The sequence below is a fragment of the Peromyscus californicus genome, unplaced genomic scaffold (genome assembly GCF_007827085.1).
Source record: "Peromyscus californicus insignis strain IS unplaced genomic scaffold, ASM782708v3 Scaffold_20__1_contigs__length_68692818, whole genome shotgun sequence".
Taxonomy (NCBI): Eukaryota; Metazoa; Chordata; class Mammalia; order Rodentia; family Cricetidae; genus Peromyscus; species Peromyscus californicus.
This window is the reverse complement of record NW_026294503.1, coordinates 66281916-66295447: the sequence shown is the minus strand read 5'-3', so window position 1 is coordinate 66295447 and position 13532 is coordinate 66281916. Positions and strand designations below refer to the sequence as shown.

The following is a 13532-nucleotide window of genomic DNA, read 5'->3' as shown; positions in this document are numbered from 1 at the left end:
ACGCTTCCACCCGATACAGGCTGAAGGTCTCTCAGAGGAGGCTGGCAGTGAGGAAAGGCCCCAGGAGAGGGAGGGCTGGGAAGCTGTGTATGTGTGTCACCAATAGCCTTTGAAAAGGTGCAATAGGACTGTTTCAGTGTTCCCACTAGAGGGCTCCCTCACCTGGAGTCTGTTCCCCTGAGCCAGTTCCCAAGGTCACCATCAGGGAAAGTCCTTTTCCTACAAGAAACACCCCCAGGTTGAGGAACGTGGGAAGTGGCTTCTCCCAGCTCTTCCCTGTGTGGTTTCTCTCACCCAGTGGCATCCCTGCATGTGCTCAGCTCATGGGAACCAGCCTGGGCAGCAAGAAGTCACCACCCATGCCCAACACACCAAACTCCAAAACAGAGCTCGGGCTCCACCCTCCCGCTCCTGTCTCTTTCTAAGCTGCACTTCTCCAGAGAAGACACATGAAGTCTTGGGCCCCAGGCTGGTTCTAACTGGCCTCCTAGGCCCCTCCCACCCGGTTTCCAGATTTCCTTTGACATGGCAGAGAGTCAGGTGGACTGCCCTGCTCATCCTCTGCCTAGGGCTATCTATGTTGCCTTCTTTCTTCCTTCCTCTCTCTCCTCATCCCGGAGGATGCATTCATCACTCTGAAATAAGTGGTGATGGTGCTGCAGTGTGTGTATGGCATTCACATACATGTCCTGCTCCTCCTCTGATTCCCAGCTCCTCCTCTGACTCCCAGCTCCTCCTCTGGCCCCCAGCTCCTCCTCTGATTCCCAGCTCCTCCTCTAGCCCCCAGCTCCTCCTCTGATTCCCAGCTCCTCCTCTGGTTCCCCAACTCCTGCTTTGGTCCCTAACTCCTGCTCTGGCCCCCAGCTCCTCCTCTGGCCCCCAGCTCCTCCTCTGATTCCCAGCTCCTCCTCTGGCCCCCAGCTCCTCCTCTGATTCCCAGCTCCTCCTCTGGTTCCCCAACTCCTGCTCTGGTCCCTAACTCCTGCTCTGGCCCCCAGCTCCTGCCCTGGTCCCCAGCTCCTCCTCTGGTCCCCAGCTCCTGCCCTGGTCCCCAGCTTCTCCTCTGGTCCCCAGCTCCTCCTCTGGTCCCCAGCTTCTTCTCTGGTCCCCAGCTCCTGCTCTGGTCCCCAGCTTCTGCTCCGCCTTTCATACCTCAGCACCACATGGCTTGTAAGTGCATTAACTTTGTCACATTACTTTCTGGTTACCTTTAACCTTCACACCTTCTGGCATGTCATGATTTATCATCAGGTACTTATCTCTGGCCAATCTATGGTAGCTAAGCTGCCTCTAACCTGCTTCTATAGAAATAATGCCACAGTGGATGACCTTGTCCTTGTAAGAGAACAAACTACTCTCAGATTCGAGCTTGAGGTCCTCTCTAGAGTGGGATTGCTGGGTGTGCCAATCCACATTACATTACTACGTTACTATAACAAAATGTCTGAGGCTAGGAAGGAATAAAAGAGAACAAGGTTTCCAGCTCATTATTTTGGAGGAAGAAAGTCCAAACAGCACGGTTCAGCATGGTTAACTGACTGGGTATTCAGGCTGCCTCACCATAGGGGCATGGCATTATGGGAGGAGCATGCAGTGGAAACCGCTGACTCACCTAGGCTGGCTGGTCAGCAAGCTCCCAGTATGGCCATCGTCTCCCAACACCGGGGTGACAGGAGGCACAGCCACACTCAGATTGTTACATGGATGCTGGGAATTTCAAACTCAGGTCCCCAAGCTTGCACAGCAAACACCCTTAACCCGTTGAGCTATCTCCCCCTCCCCCAGCCCCTCATTTCTTTCTTTGCTGGTAATTCCAGTATGTTCCAGCACAACCTTGAAAATGAGTGTCATGGTTTGAGTGTGAAATGGCCCCCACAGGCCGCTGTTTAGAATGTTCAGTCCCAACTGGTGACGTCACTGTGGACATGGGATCAAGCTGGCCAGTGTAGAGCTCTAGGGACAGAGTTTATGGATATAACCCAGCCTGCTTCCAACTTGGTCTCTGTGCTGCCTTGGCTGCTGAGATGTGAGCAAGCAGAGCCCCAAGCTCCCGTGGGTATGAGTGGCTCTAGTACCACCCCTCTCCCCATGGCGGACTGTGTCCTCTGAACAGTGACCAAAACAGATCTTCCTCCCCTGGGCTGTGTCTATGAGGTATTTGTTACACTGACAAAATAAAATGTAACTGATCGAATGAGCATGTACCCCAGGTTCGCCTTCAGATGCGACATCCTCTGAGCTCCTCCCAACATGGCCACTCACCTGTCGTGCTCACGTGCTTGTCTGAGATGCGCTTCTTCTGTCCTCCCGAGCCTCCGCCTGCTGCATGGCCTCGGAGCTGCTGAGACAGGTGCACCTATCACACCAGCCTTGACCATCTGCTCCGTCAGTGGCCATTTAACTGGGGCATCGCTGCAAACTGAGCCAGCTGACCAGCTTGGCCCTGGAGGACACGCAGCGTGTAGTAAATCCCTCTCTGTCCTGTGAGGGGCACAGCACTTTTGCCATATGCAGTTGTCAAGAGTGTGGCGAGGCCCACTGGCCTTCGTGTGCTGTGGGTTCACAGGCAGAAGGCAAAACCAGAGAAGCCAAGGTTGAGAGAAGAGAGGTTATAAAGGCCTGGAACAGAGCCCTCTGATGGGGTGCTTTGACGCACTTCACATATACCAGCTGGCTAGCTCATCACAGAGCCCAGACAGCCACTGCACTATTTTACAGCTGAAGAATGAAACCTTGCAAAGATTATCCTGTCACACCACGTCCAACTCAGAACTTGTATCTACTTTTTCTGACTCCCAGACCCTCCGACTTCCCAGAAATGGCTTCCCCCAAATAAATATCACTTCTACACGTAGCCAGGCACTGGACAATGGGCCCCGGCCCCGGCAAACCCTTTGGTCCCACAGGCCCATGTTGAACAATTGGTGTTAAGGAAACTGAAGGCTGTGTACAGAAATGTCACAGGTGTTTCTCAAAATTCAGTTAAAAAATGACAGACAACAAAAGCAAAGGCCCATGGATGTTGAGACACAAAGATAAGAAGAAATAGCAAAGCCAGAGAGCACGGAAAAAGAAGCCAGGCATTCAGGTGATTACCACCAGCAAAACAGTTAGGAGGATACAGGTGGGAGCCACCAGCCCAGAACAACAGACAGGCTCAGAGGACTGACTGGCCAGGGCCAGCAGATGGCCCAGGCAGCTGGGACAGGTCAGTCCCTAGGCAACTGAGTCATCAAGCAGCAGCCCAGAGCAGTCACAGAGCACAGGCCTTATGACGGAACTGTAGTCTCAGCTGGGGCCTTTAAAGGCTTTGGTCAAAGCCAGAACCAATCACAGCTGGGACCCAGGTGGGCAGAGCCAGCCTTGGTGGGGAGAGCTGCCTAGGGCCTTTGTCAGTTTCCTGCGTGTGTCTGTTTTCAGGAGCTCGCTGGTCCCAATGTCTTTGTTCTTCGACACTTACACCTGTGAGCTCTAATTTAGGCTTTTTGAGGTGGCGATGGTCGCCTCATAAATCCATGGCTGTTTTCTGCTGACCCAAGGTGTGGTTCTTGGCATCTCCCTAGCCATGACACTGTCCCTTTGCAAGGTCTTGCTGGCTGCAGGCAACCAAGACCCAGTCGCCCGGTAAGCATGAAGTTGGGGTCAGGTGGCCCTTCCCATGGCTTGAATTGGGACCATCGAATCCCACGCCAGCAAAGCATGTGCCGCAGCCATTCCAACTGTACATGTAAGGGAACTGGAGCAGTCTGGGCCTCACGCAGAGCTGGTACGAGCCCCCAGTAGCCAAAGATGCCTTGAATGTTGCGAGTCTGTTGCAACAATAGCCAGACAGGCATGAACATCATCATGGCTCCTCAAGCTGAGGAAGTGTCTATACACGAGTTCCTCAGCAAAAGGACCCACTTGATTCCAGCCCCAGGGCTGTGAGAGATGAGCTAGCCAGAGAACACTGGGGCAGTTACGGGGCAGTGAGGAAGACAAGCTTTGGGGAAAATACCCCTCAGCACTTCAAGGACCTGGTCCCACGTGACCACTGAACCAAGTCATTCCTGATGCTTCCCTCCCGCACAGAGGAGAAGGGTCTTTCTTGCTCGTCTAGCAGCTGTGAACCTGCTAAGGCTTAGCATGACAGAACCAGTCAGCCCCACCCTCTCTCCAGCAGCTGCAGAGATCCCACCAGGCCCAAGCCTCAAGGCCAGCCCCGTGGTGGGACTCTCACACCAGGTACCCCATCCCACCACCCACACCTTAGCCTGAAACTGTAGAGACTTGAATGTGGGGTCCAAAAGAGCCCTTTCCTCCACACCCCTGGAAGGTGCGGACCAGCTTCCTGACAGCAGACAGGCTCCTCTTCTTTCCAAAAGCTCCCTGCGGGATGCGCTTGGTCCACACCCCACACCCCACAAGGAGGAGCAGAGAAGGTGAGGTGCTGGTGGGATGCGTGGAGGGTTATTTTTAGCTCAGGCTGTAGCTTACTCAGGAAATGGTTCCATCAAAGGCATCATTCTCAAAGGCCACCAAGAGACGTGTGCCTGGGAGAGTTTATGAGCTCAGACACCAGGTCAGGGAACCCTCCTGGATCTGCCATCGTGTGACCTGAGCTTAAAGATAAGGCCAAATAAAGAAAGCATGGCTTTAAGAGCAGTCCCCTGAGTCCCAGCCTTATGCCATTCAGTGAGTCCTCCCTAGGGGAGGACTAGACCCCATTCAGGACCCTGTAGACCCCACACAGTATTTTTCCTGTTTCCCAGTGGGTGCAGGCACACCAAGACAGTCCCTGAGCTTGCCGTTTATACCTTGTCAGACCCCAGTTCTTTTGTTTGTTTGTTTGTTTGTTTGTTTTTGTTTGGGGGGCTTTTTTTGAGACAGGGTTTCTCTGTGCAGCTTTGGTGTCTTTCCTGGAACTCGCTTTGGAGACCAGGCCGGCCTTGAACTCACAGAGTTCTGCCTGCCTCTGCCTCTCGAGTGCTGGGATTAAAGGCGTGTGCCACCACTGCCCGGCCTGGATATGAAAGAACATTCTTCCCAATTGCAGCTTCTCCGTTACCCATTGGACAAAAACTGGTTTCCCCAAGCTCCTTCCACACCACCCACCTCCAAAACCCTGGATCTTAGCTGAATCCCCAGGGATCCAGCAGCATTGTGGCTACAGCCAAGGTGATTGAGTTCGCATTTCCTGGAAAACGGAGGAACGAGCAGTCTCCAGATCAGAGCTAGACTACAGGGTCTGGGGTCCTCTCTATTCTGCCCCCTCCCAGTCCTTCTCAAACCCTCCTCTGATTCCCCACTGAGACACCTGGAACTCTGGAGAGCCCATTCTCAAGCCTTGCTCCAGATTCTACCCGCAATGACATCCAAAACCCAAGCAGCAGTTCTCTGTGGGTCTTGACCCCTTGGGGGAGTCACATATCAGATATCCTGCATATCAGATATTTACATTATGAGTCATAACAGTAGCAAAATTACAGTTGTGAAGTAGCAATGAAATAACTTTATGGTTGGGGGGTCACCACAGCAGGAGGAACTGGATTAAAGGGTCACAGCGTTAGGAAGGTTGAGAATCACTGCTTTTGTCAGGTCTATGCTGAGCATTCCAACTTGCCTTCTCCCACGTGCCAGCTGCTCTCCCTGCACTGGGAGTACCCAAAATGTAGAGACCAAGCCCTGTTCCCACTCCAGTCTCTTGAGCCCTCACCCCCACCCCACCCTGAAAGAAGGAGCTGGAAAAGGTTGACAGGACCTTATCTGGCTGCCTTTTGGATGGGGATAAATGAGAAGGAGGTTTTAAGGACATAGGCCCTTATAGGGAAGGACAGACCCGCCAGCCACTCTGCTAAAAGTCAGGTCGGATCTCCAGGATCCATAGCCCAGGTAGGCCCCTTCCTGAAAAGGGTTCAGAGAGCATGCGCCAAGGAATTCCCGTGCCCTTCTCTCCCTGAGACCAAGGGAGGGGCAAAGACCAGGAGGAAGCTTGTAAATGGCTTTGAAGATGAAACAGGCCCGTGGCCAGGATTGTTGACACAGCCACACCAGGAGGCAAGCGAGCTGGAGCTTAAGAGGCCAGGCGCTGCCAAGCCAATAAAACACAGCTATTGTCTCTTCTTGGCCTCTTTTAATGCCAGCTGCTGTGGGCATATAAAAGGGCCTTCAATGACCCAGGGAACACACAGCCTCGGCTCCATCCACTCTCAGCTTCTCTCCTCTTTGCACGTGTCCTCCACCATGACCTGTGGCTTTCGAACTGGAAACTTCAGCTGCGCCTCAGCCTGCGGGCCCCGGCCTGGCAAATGCTGCATCTCCGCAGCTCCCTACCGCGGCATCTCCTGCTACCGCGGACTCTCAGGGGGCTTCGGCAGCCACAGCGTCTGCGGGGCCTTCCGCTCTGGCTCCTGTGGACGCAGCTTCGGATATCGCTCTGGAGGTGTCTGCGGGCCCACACCCCCCTGCATCACCACAGTCTCTGTCAATGAGAGCCTGCTCACACCCCTCAACCTGGAGATCGACCCCAATGCTCAGTGTGTGAAGCATGAGGAGAAGGAACAGATCAAGTGTCTCAACAGCAAGTTTGCAGCCTTCATCGACAAGGTGGGTGTCCTGGACCAGCCCCTTCCTGGAGCCCACCATAGGCATGGCCGAGGCAGGGTGTTGAGGGGAAATCAGAGTACAAACCCATAGAACCCCCAAGGCCACAGGTCACAGACAGAAAGAGACTGGAAGCAGTACCTTCCAGTCTGATATGGGAAAACCAATTGAAAGCAAAACTAGGAGCTGGACCTACAGAAGCCAGGCATAGCCTCGCCGCACAGCTCCCCCAGAGCTGCCCTCTGGGACTCTCCGGTCTGTGAGACCAAGTAGATGCTCATGCAGGAAGCTGGGTGTCCTCCCCACGTCAAGAGTAGAAAGAGTGACTGCGAAGACTGCCTGGAAGTTCATCTCACAGAGCTGTTTTAATCCCATGGAGCACCTGGGCCAGGGTACTTTGTGCAAGCGACTGTACTGGAGCTCAGCATGACGGCCTGAGCTACAGCCACAGGCCCCACCCCCAGAGCCTTCTGGGAAGGAGTCTGTGTGTGGTCTGGGCTCCACAGGCCCGAGCCTGCAGCCATCCTCGCAGAATCCAGGCAGCCATATGCAACTGAAGCGTGAGCACAGGGAGAAGAAGGCTCGAGGAGAGAGCAGTTCTGGGCTGGGGAGAGCAGTCCAGAGCTGTCACACACAAGACGCAACAAGTAGCTCAGGAAGGAACTTACCAGGGATATAGCAACGTTACTGGCCGAAGGCGTCTGTGTCTGAGAGTAGACCAACCGGGTCGGGGGGCGATGGGGGTAATATGTAGCTTGGGGACCAATAATCTGTAATTATAGGGGTGGGACATGGCCCCTGCAGATCCAGGGTCTCTCTCCAGGGTCAGCCATGTTCCCTGGCTCGGCTCTTGAGTGCAAGGGTGGAACACAAGGCATTCCTGCACTCCTATCCCAGGTGCCTATTATTCTAACTGAGCTGCTGTTGCAGCGTTCCGTAATTGTGGCACACGCTCACTTCACTTTCCAGAGTTTACAGTCTAAGCAGACCCACCGGTCCGTCTGCAGGTTGACTGCCACAGCTGCCTCGCTGTGTTATCTTCTCGGGGTGACATCTCTCTCTACACTTTGTGACAGGTGCTTTAACTGCTCCACTCTGCAGAGGGCTCGGTGCTTCATCCAGGTTACACATGGTGACCTTGGGTCACGTGTGACCTGGAGTGTGGTTTAAGCACTTCCCATGACACCAGATGAACTGACTGAAGTCAGCTCTCAAGGAGTTCCAGGAAGTAAACTGATTCAGCCCCAGTGTGGTTATAGAAAGATGACATGCCAAACAGGGAGGACATGGGCTTTCAGGTGCTGTTGCTGTGTGTGTGAGTGTGTATATATGTGTGTGTGTATGTGTGCGTGCGTGCATGCGCACCAGCGAGCACCCTTGCCCTCTGATCCTGCAAGAGTCCATTCTCAGACTTTTATTCTGAATGGCAGGTGCGCTTCCTGGAGCAGCAGAACAAGCTGCTGGAGACCAAGTGGCAGTTCTATCAGAATCGCAAGTGCTGTGAGAGCAACGTGGAGCCGCTGTTCGAGGGCTACATCGAAACCCTGAGGAGGGAGGCTGAGTGTGTGGAGGCTGACAGCGGGAGGCTGGCTGCTGAGCTCAACCATGCCCAGGAGGCCATGGAGGGCTACAAGAAGAGGTGAGGGTCACTGGGCAGTCTTGGTAGGAGCTCCCTGGGTACAGAGGAACACCTGGCCTGTGGTTGGGATCTCTGCCTGCCTAGGTCAGGAAGCCCGCCCCTGCCTTGTCCATCAAGGAATCCCTTTCCCGGCCTTCCTCCAAGCACAGGGTCCCTTTCCTTTGCAAGACAGATTGTCATCAGCCTCCCCCAAGTAGTACAGGCTTCCTTTCTCCATCCAACAAACATCTGGGAAAAGCTACATTTCCTGGTCTCCAGAACTAGCCCTTAAGCCTCTGGATGATGTTTGTAGGGTTTCCTTCCTACTCTCTTGTCCAAAACCTTCCACACCCAGGTAGACACAACAGGAGGCTGCTGATCCAGCCAGCGACGGGCATGGTCCCTGCCCTTGGGGGTTTACAGCCTGCTGGGATGCAGGCATGGCATGGTCACATCTGGAGACTTTCAGTTACATGTGACACAGCCAGGAAAGATGGGCACTGAGTCTCAGAAAGCTTCTGTTTCTCAAAGGGACTAGCCTTCTTCAGTGGCGCACCCTGGCCACTACCCCTGGCTCTGAGCAGGCCTTCCTACAGAGTGGTCCCTTGGCTCACTCCAGGAAGAGATAATAAACAGGGTGCTGACCAAGGGCTCAGAGCAAAGGATGAGGAAAAACAGTATTCCCCTCTGCCCAACCCCCACCCCCCACACACACACACGCACACATGTGAGTGTGTCTCTCTGTGTCTGTGTGTCTGTGTCGAAGCACAGCTTCCAAACACTGCTCTCCTATCTCTACTGCAAAGACCTAATGTTCTCATGGGCATGTGCCTAGAGCCTGGCCTATCCCAGATCCTCTAAAGAGGCCTGGAGTCCAGGATGCTTTGTGAGTCAGCTTCATGGCCAAGGCCCATGGCCACTTGAACAAGGCCCTCTTTCCCTCCTGCCTCAGGTATGAAGAAGAAGTTGCACTCAGAGCCACAGCAGAGAATGAATTTGTGGCTCTGAAGAAGGTGAGTGATTGAAGTTAGTCCCCACCCAGTTCCACCCCACCCTGTCCCCACTGGGCTGCCACTCAGCAGCCAGATGCCCTAAGGCCCAAGGAAGAGGTAGCATTATGGCTCTCTGCAAACCTCACAGGATGTGGACTGTGCCTACCTGCGCAAGTCAGACCTCGAGGCCAATGCGGAGGCGCTGACCCAGGAGATCGACTTCCTGCGGCGGCTATATGAAGAGGTAAGGGTGGTAGCCATGGTAAGCACACACAAGGCTTGGAGGGAACCCCCGAACCCACCAAGCCCCTCGTAAGTAACCCAATCTGACACATGAGCCCAGGTTGGAGACTGGAGAGCTTGGGTGGGGGACTGAAGAACCAGGCAGGCGAGATGAGCTGTCCATCCAGGGGCACCTAGTCCTTCCTAAACCAACAGGTACAGCTCAGTCTTACTGACCCTAGACCAGCTTTAGGCCCCAGGGCACAGTCTGTCCCTAAGGAACCATCTGGATACAGCCTGGGTTTGCTGGGTCTAAGCAATTCCCCAAGCAAGAATTTGAGAAATCCTTGGCTGCCTCAAAGGGAACTTGCAAACAGAAAGCTGTCACTTTTTTAGGGGGCAGTCATTTTCCTACAAATATGGCTGGCAGGTTCCAAGAGAGCCATGGGGGTTGGGGGAACGGCGGGTGAAGAAAAGCCCAGGGAACCTGACTGTCTTCCTTCTCTCTCCTCCCACAGGAGACCCGAATCCTCCACGCCCACATCTCAGACACCTCTGTCATCGTCAAGATGGACAACAGCCGGGACCTGAACATGGACTGCATCGTGGCTGAGATCAAGGCTCAGTATGATGACATTGCCACCCGCAGCCGGGCAGAGGCTGAGTCCTGGTACCGCACCAAGGTGAGTGGTCACAACACCTGTCCTTAGACATGACAGTGGGAAGGACTCCAGGATCTATCAGAAAAGGTTTCATGCACCCCAAGAGTCGCAAGAAGATTGCAAACAGCTCTCAGGTGGAGGAGGCAGCCCCGGCTGAGCACTGTGCTGCTGTGCATCTTGCACACCTTGCACACTCAGTGGTGGTGTGCTCACTGGGTGGATGTTGCATCCTGTGCTTCATGGGCATCTCTGTTTCCCCCATCCCCAGTGTGAGGAGATGAAGGCCACAGTGATCCGGCATGGGGAGACCCTGCGTCGCACCAGAGAGGAGATGAATGAGCTGAACCGCATCATCCAGAGGCTGACAGCCGAGATTGAGAACGCCAAGTGCCAGGTATGTAGGGGTCAGCTGTGCTGAGACCAGGGAGGCTGGGTGCCTACTCAGTGCCATAGGGCCAGCATGTGCCCTGCTTGGATCTTACCATTTAGTATACCTCCTGTGTATATGAACAGAATCCTGACCACAGTCACTCAGGTTGAGCCACATTTATAAAGAAAAATTTCTTATTTGAGGGTGAAGGATGTTTCCCAGCTGGTAGCAGACTAGATACATCCAGGTAATACATAGAGCAACCCAGGGACCATAGGCGATCTCTTTCTCTTCTGTGTCCCCAGAACAACAAGCTGGAGGCCGCAGTGACCCAGTCTGAGCAGCAGGGAGAGGCCGCCCTCACCGATGCCCGCTGCAAGCTGGCTGAGCTGGAGGCTGCCCTGCAGAAGGCCAAGCAGGACATGGCCTGCCTGCTCAAGGAGTACCAGGAGGTGATGAACTCCAAGCTGGGGCTGGACATCGAGATCGCCACCTACAGGCGCCTGCTGGAGGGCGAGGAGCAGAGGTGAGTCCCTCACACACTCCACTACCTCAGGAACTTCCCCTGCTTTGTCTGTCTGTCTCCCACCCTGCGCATCTCAGTTTCAGCCCCAAGAACCAGCATAAGCTAGAGCCATTTCTGACTGGAGCCCAGTGTTCTTGAATTGGCCTTGGGTGGCCTCATGACACAAACCGTTGCCACCACAGAGCCAGAGCTCCAGTCATCATAGGACTAGAACCAGAGTGCCCTACCTCTGGGTCAGAAATCCCTTGGGTCTTCCAAGATGGGCATCTTGCCTATAGGTCCATAAGGTTTTGCCCTGGGTTAGGGCTGCTGGCCAACTTCTGCCCTTGGGCTGTATGCCCAGGAGGATGCCTTTGTTACTTTGCATTGCTGTGACCACAGTGCTGGACAGAGGTGGGGGAGCTCCTTCAGCTCACAGTTTCAGGGGATCTGGGCCCATCCTAGCAAGGAGACCATGGCAAGGCAGTTCCATTCACGGCTGTGGAAGTATGTAGTGAGGCTGTTCACACAGCAGCGGACAGACCGGGCAGGATCAAGAGCCAGAGACCAGGGTGTCACCTTTGAAGTCTCACTTCTGGTGACCTACTTTCTCCAGCTCAACCTCACCTCCTAAAGTTCCACAGCCTCCCAAAACAGCACCAGCAGTCAGAGCCTGTGGGGGCCATTTCTTCCCAAGGCTGGGCCTAGCCAAGTCTGTCAGGGGCTTGTTGGGGCTACACGTTGCAGTCGGCCGAATGAAGGCAAGCAAGACGTGAAACCATTCTGACTCGGCTCAGTATAGTGCGCCCCGCATGGCCACAACCACCACAGAGACACCTTTGTCTGAGTGACACGAAGTTAAATATGAATGGGAATGTGGCATCTGAGGGTAACCTGATGATATCTCATTCTGTCTCCTCTCTCTTCCCCGCCTTTCCTCCGCTCAGGCTGTGCGAAGGTGTTGGAGCTGTGAACGTCTGTAAGTACAATGAATCCTAAAAGAAAACTGTAGGCTTGTGCATCAGCAAGGATTCCCCAGTGTGGTATACAGACACTGGGAAAATATCACTCATAACTCCTGTCAAGGGGACGAGGTTGCTCATGCAGAAAGAGAGACTGAGGTTAGCCCCCAGAATGGCTAGGGTGGGAAAGGGGAAAGATATCACCCCCAGGGAACCCAGAAGTCACTTAGTATGGTGTCTGCCTTGTAGAAGTGAGGGAGTCCACAAAAGGCGTTACAGAGCAGAAACAGGTCCGTAACTCAGGCCTCCCTGCACAGCTTACAAACTAGAACGGAAGGCTCTTTGTGGCCTTCCCTGAAGGGCTGGAGCAACCGCACTGACCAAGGGAAGGGTGACTAGCTGGGGTGGCCACCAGCCAGGCTTCAAGACCCCTCCCTTGTTCCCACAGGTGTCAGCAGCTCCCGTGGTGGAGTTGTGTGCGGGGACCTGTGTGTGTCTGGCTCACGGCCAGTGACAGGCAGCGTCTGCAGCGCCCCATGCAGCGGGAATGTGGCGGTGAGCACTGGCCTGTGTGCACCCTGTGGAAGCGGCTCCTGTTACCAGGGGAGGTGTTAGGAGTCAAGAGGGAGCAGGGAGTGGCCTGCCCCACAGGGCTGAACACAGTAGCCTCAAGGTCTGCTGCCCTTGTGTTCTGAGAATACAGTCCCCACCCCCAGCTGCCCTTGTGTTCTGAGAATACAGTCCCCACCCCCAGCAGCTGCCCCTCTGTCCAGCTACCTGCTGCTGGCTGTGATAGATCAGCCCCCTGCCTCAGCTGCGGCCCTGGAGGTGCCCAGTCCTGCTTCCTGTGCCTCTAGCCTCTAGGCCGTGTTGTGCAATAAACTGTGCCTACTCTCAGAGTGTGTAAGATGTCGTGCTTTCTTGGGGTAAGCTCGTACTGTTGTCTGGGGAGCACTGGCTGGGTGATATGGCCGAAGGACTGGAGCCACTGGGGCCTGTCCCTGTGGTAGACATTTACAGGGCCTGTTCCCAAACAGAGTTGTCTCCCCATCCCCACCAGGCAGAGCTCAAAGCTCAGGTTGCCTGTACCACACCTACTAGGCCATGTGGCTTTGGGGGCGTGCTCTCAGTGTTGCCCACCAAAGAGAGATGTGACCCCTGACACCTGTTTCCCCCATACATACATACACATCCTTTCTTCATTCCCAGAGGCCTTCTCAGTCAATCCCTGTGGTTGGTACAGCGAGACGATAGGATTCCCTCTTCCAAATAGTCCTTAAGGAGACCAGAGGCCACAGGCTATGCTGAAAGGCGGGGTTGCATGTCTGCTTGTCTGTCTGCCTGCCTGTCTGTCTATCTGCCTGTCTTCCCACCCATCAGTCTGTGTGTAGGTTTGGGGGGGGGGTAATCTTTCTCTCTCTGTCTGTCCATCCACTTGTGTGTGGGTGTGGGGAGGCTCGGGGTAGGGGGCGGTAATCTACCTGTCTGTTTGTCTGCCCACTCATCCATCTGTGTGTGGGTATGAGGGTGCTGGGGGTATCTGTCTATCTGTCTGTCTGTCTACTCATCCATCTGTCTGTGTGTGGGTGTGAGGGATTGGGGGTAGGTGTCTGTCTGTC

General features: G+C 54.5%; 1 protein-coding gene across 1 annotated transcript; it reads left to right on the top strand.

The window, feature by feature from the left end:
* The first annotated feature begins 6032 nt into the window (after nucleotides 1-6032).
* Nucleotides 6033-12810, top strand: LOC128116353 (keratin, type II cuticular Hb1-like). Its single transcript, XM_052747527.1, has 9 exons — nucleotides 6033-6585; nucleotides 8013-8221; nucleotides 9153-9213; nucleotides 9341-9436; nucleotides 9933-10097; nucleotides 10345-10470; nucleotides 10752-10972; nucleotides 11899-11930; nucleotides 12362-12810. Exons 1-9 carry the CDS (start codon nucleotides 6151-6153, stop codon nucleotides 12526-12528), a joined length of 1512 nt encoding a protein of 503 aa, XP_052603487.1. The 5' UTR covers nucleotides 6033-6150; the 3' UTR covers nucleotides 12529-12810.
* Nucleotides 12811-13532: the final 722 nt, after the last annotated feature.

Coding starts and splice junctions, on each gene's coding strand:
- LOC128116353 (XM_052747527.1), top strand. CDS start 6,151: ATGACCCAGGGAACACACAGCCTCGGCTCCATCCACTCTCAGCTTCTC. Junction 8,222..9,152: donor ATGGAGGGCTACAAGAAGAG/GTGAGGGTCACT, acceptor CTCCTGCCTCAG/GTATGAAGAAGAAGTTGCAC. Junction 10,098..10,344: donor AGTCCTGGTACCGCACCAAG/GTGAGTGGTCAC, acceptor CCCCATCCCCAG/TGTGAGGAGATGAAGGCCAC.